This window comes from Drosophila miranda, chromosome 4, assembly GCF_003369915.1.
Source record: "Drosophila miranda strain MSH22 chromosome 4, D.miranda_PacBio2.1, whole genome shotgun sequence".
NCBI classification, from domain to species: Eukaryota; Metazoa; Arthropoda; class Insecta; order Diptera; family Drosophilidae; genus Drosophila; species Drosophila miranda.
The window spans coordinates 8,084,904-8,087,779 of NC_046677.1; the positions used below are offsets into that span (position 1 = coordinate 8,084,904).

Below are 2,876 nucleotides of genomic sequence, written 5' to 3' on the forward strand. Positions count from 1 at the left end.
TGACACTCTCACAGCAGGTACCGCGGGTACCCCCCGCGAAAACCAGGAATGGATAAAGAACTCCACGGCTAATAGAAACGATGGACATATGGCACGGCAACCGCCTTCTTTGAAGTGATTTTTATTAGCCAACTGGAATGGATCGGTGGACTATAACAAAAACTATACAGCTTCAGTTTGGATTTTTGTGCGACGGGTCCTACGGGGCGTCCTTAAAAACCCCGTAATGGAACACCTTCTTGGTCCCACAGCCAACAGGGTATTGTATATTTTTTGTACACATAAATAAATTAATTTTAATCAGACGAATTTTTGAAAAAACTTTAATTTCATCCATTTTAACCTGTTCAGCACAGAGAAATCCATTGTGCGTTGTTCCTGGTTGAAATATAATTTTGAGATAACCTTTGGGAGGTCACTGTCCCTTCTTTGATATAATATTTATTTGCCAACTGCAAATAATCGGGGGAATTTTTGCAAATTAATTTAAATCAGATAATATTTCCACTCATTTTCATTTCATCGTTCCTGAGCTGTTCAGCACAGAGAAATCCACGGTTTTCTTCTATAAATCAGTACCATTTTGGATAGTGTTGAGAGAAGTAATAGCAATGCAGTGTTCCATTGTTTTCATATTATTTGCGATAACCTTTGGGGGTTCCGTGTCACAGCATTGTGAGGTGAGTGCAACATTCAGTTTATTGACTACATAAATCTAAAGAACATTAATGCGCCCCAATAGGTGGATGAATCTCAACACGAGTGCGGAGGATACTGTTACGTAGCTGTGAAACCGGTCCTGGAGTACCTCGCCATCCTTCAAAACCGAGTGGAGTCCTACGAGGCCAAACAGCCCGCAGATACTCTATCGAAAATCGCGCAAATGGACAAAAAGTTAGAGACTCTAGGAAAAGAGTTGGCCATCCAGCAGGAATTGAAAAAGAGCTCCCAACAGGTAGATACTCTCTCACCACTGGCCGAAATTGACAAAAAACTAGAGGCAAGATTAGGAAGGATCCAGCAGGAGTTGGAAAAGAGCTCCAAGCAGATGGCAGATACCTTATCAAAAATCGCGCAAACAGACGAAAAGCTATACGCTCAAGGACGACAGATAGAGATCCAGCAGGAGTTGACAAAGATCCCCACATGGGACTTCAAAGATTGTTGGTTTTCGAAAAAATTGGTTCCAAATACTATTACATAGAAAAAACGAGGGGGAACGTTGTGGGTTGCTGCGGAGACCGCAACTCTACAGTTATACCCGATACTAAGTAGGTATGACTCTCCTCCGGCAGACGCCGCTAATATTAAACGACACGACAAGAAGTGCGTGCGAAAGAGACAGAAAATCAGTCTGAGCGTGACGTCGGGGGCTGCGTAGCCAGTGCAAATTGATTTGTTCCTTTTGGCTATAAAAATGATCTGATCTGATCCAGATTCGGCAATCTGATAGATATGATCATTATCTATAATTCTGCGTTTTAAGTTTTCTCGAATGTGCAATATTGTGGATGCAACAGATTTTCGTCCTTTGTGTGGGCGGAAGGGGGTGGGGCGAAATTTTGAGATACACGTTTTATAGTAAGATCTAACAGGAGTGCGGATACCAAATTTGGTTACTCTAGCCTTAATAGTCTCTGAGATTTGTGGATGCCCCAGATTTTCGTCCTTTGCGGGGGCGGAAGGGGGTGTGGCGAAATTTGGACATGAAACGGTCAAGGTCAGATATCACAGGAGTGTGGATACCAAATTTGGTTGCTCTGGCTCTTATAGGTTCTGAGATCCTTGAACTCATATTTTGCAATTGGCAAAGCCGACCATGAAACCTGTGTGTTAGAGAGAGACAGAGCGAGAAAGAATGAAATTGGTTTCTTGATTCTGGCTATAATAATTATACGATCCAATTCAGATTCCGCAGTCTTAAAGATATGGTCATTCTCTACAATTCTACGTTTTTGGTTTTCTCATATCTTTAAAATTGTGGATGCCACAGATTTTCGTCCTTTGTGGGGGCGGAAGTGGGCGGGGCGAAGTTTTGAAATATTTTTGTAGCAGTGACATATCACATCCAAAACATCGTTGCTCTAGCTCTTATAGTCTTTGAGCACTAGGCGCTAAAAGGGGACGGACAGACGGACGGACGGACGGACGGACAGACGGACGGACGGACAGACGGACAGACGGACAGACAGACATGGCTCAATCGACTCGGCTATTGATGCTGATCAAGAATATATATACTTTATGGGGTCGGAAACGATTCCTTCTGGACGTTACACACATCCACTTTTACCACAAATCTAATATACCCCAATACTCATTTTGAGTATCGGGTATAAAAACTATTTATGAAAGGAGCAAAGATCAATCAATCATTAAACTGGAATAGGAGATGAATTGTAAGGATGAGAAATGATGGATGATGTCATGGAATAAGTATACCCAATACTGATTTTGAGTATCGGGTATAAAAATTAAAATGAACTGGAGCGATGCATTGCATAAATGCTGTGAGATGGGAGCTCATTTGGCGAGTCTGCAAAGCGAGGATGCGATAAAGGCACTCTACACTCTACGATATAAAAAAGGAAGGAGAGTTTATTTCGGCCACTACTGGCTTGCCGGGAACATTCTTTCACTGGCAGGAAAACGAACCCAATAACAAGGAAAACTCTGAAAATTGCGTCGAGCTATACACATTCACATCTACCTCCCAAGCGTTGATGAACGACCAATCGTGCAGTGACGGAAATTTTTTTATTTGTCAAACATCCTGGGATAAAATACAACATAAGTCGACTCAGATTATACTAAAATAACAGAATTATAATGACAAAAAACGGAAATTTCTCTTAAACTTGTGTGCGAATTGATTA

General features: G+C 41.7%; 1 protein-coding gene across 1 annotated transcript; it reads left to right on the forward strand.

Moving 5' to 3' along the window:
* The first annotated feature begins 540 nt into the window (after positions 1 to 540).
* On the forward strand, positions 541 to 1,208 carry LOC117189153. Its single transcript, XM_033394222.1, has 2 exons — positions 541 to 680; positions 743 to 1,208. Exons 1-2 carry the CDS (start codon positions 612 to 614, stop codon positions 1,202 to 1,204), a joined length of 531 nt encoding a protein of 176 aa, XP_033250113.1. The 5' UTR covers positions 541 to 611; the 3' UTR covers positions 1,205 to 1,208.
* Positions 1,209 to 2,876: the final 1,668 nt, after the last annotated feature.

Bases quoted from the DNA above. Each gene is read 5' to 3' on its own strand.
- LOC117189153 (XM_033394222.1), top strand. From the start codon at position 612: ATGCAGTGTTCCATTGTTTTCATATTATTTGCGATAACCTTTGGGGGT. The intron at 681-742 runs GTGAGTGCAACA...GCGCCCCAATAG, and splicing joins CCGTGTCACAGCATTGTGAG to GTGGATGAATCTCAACACGA.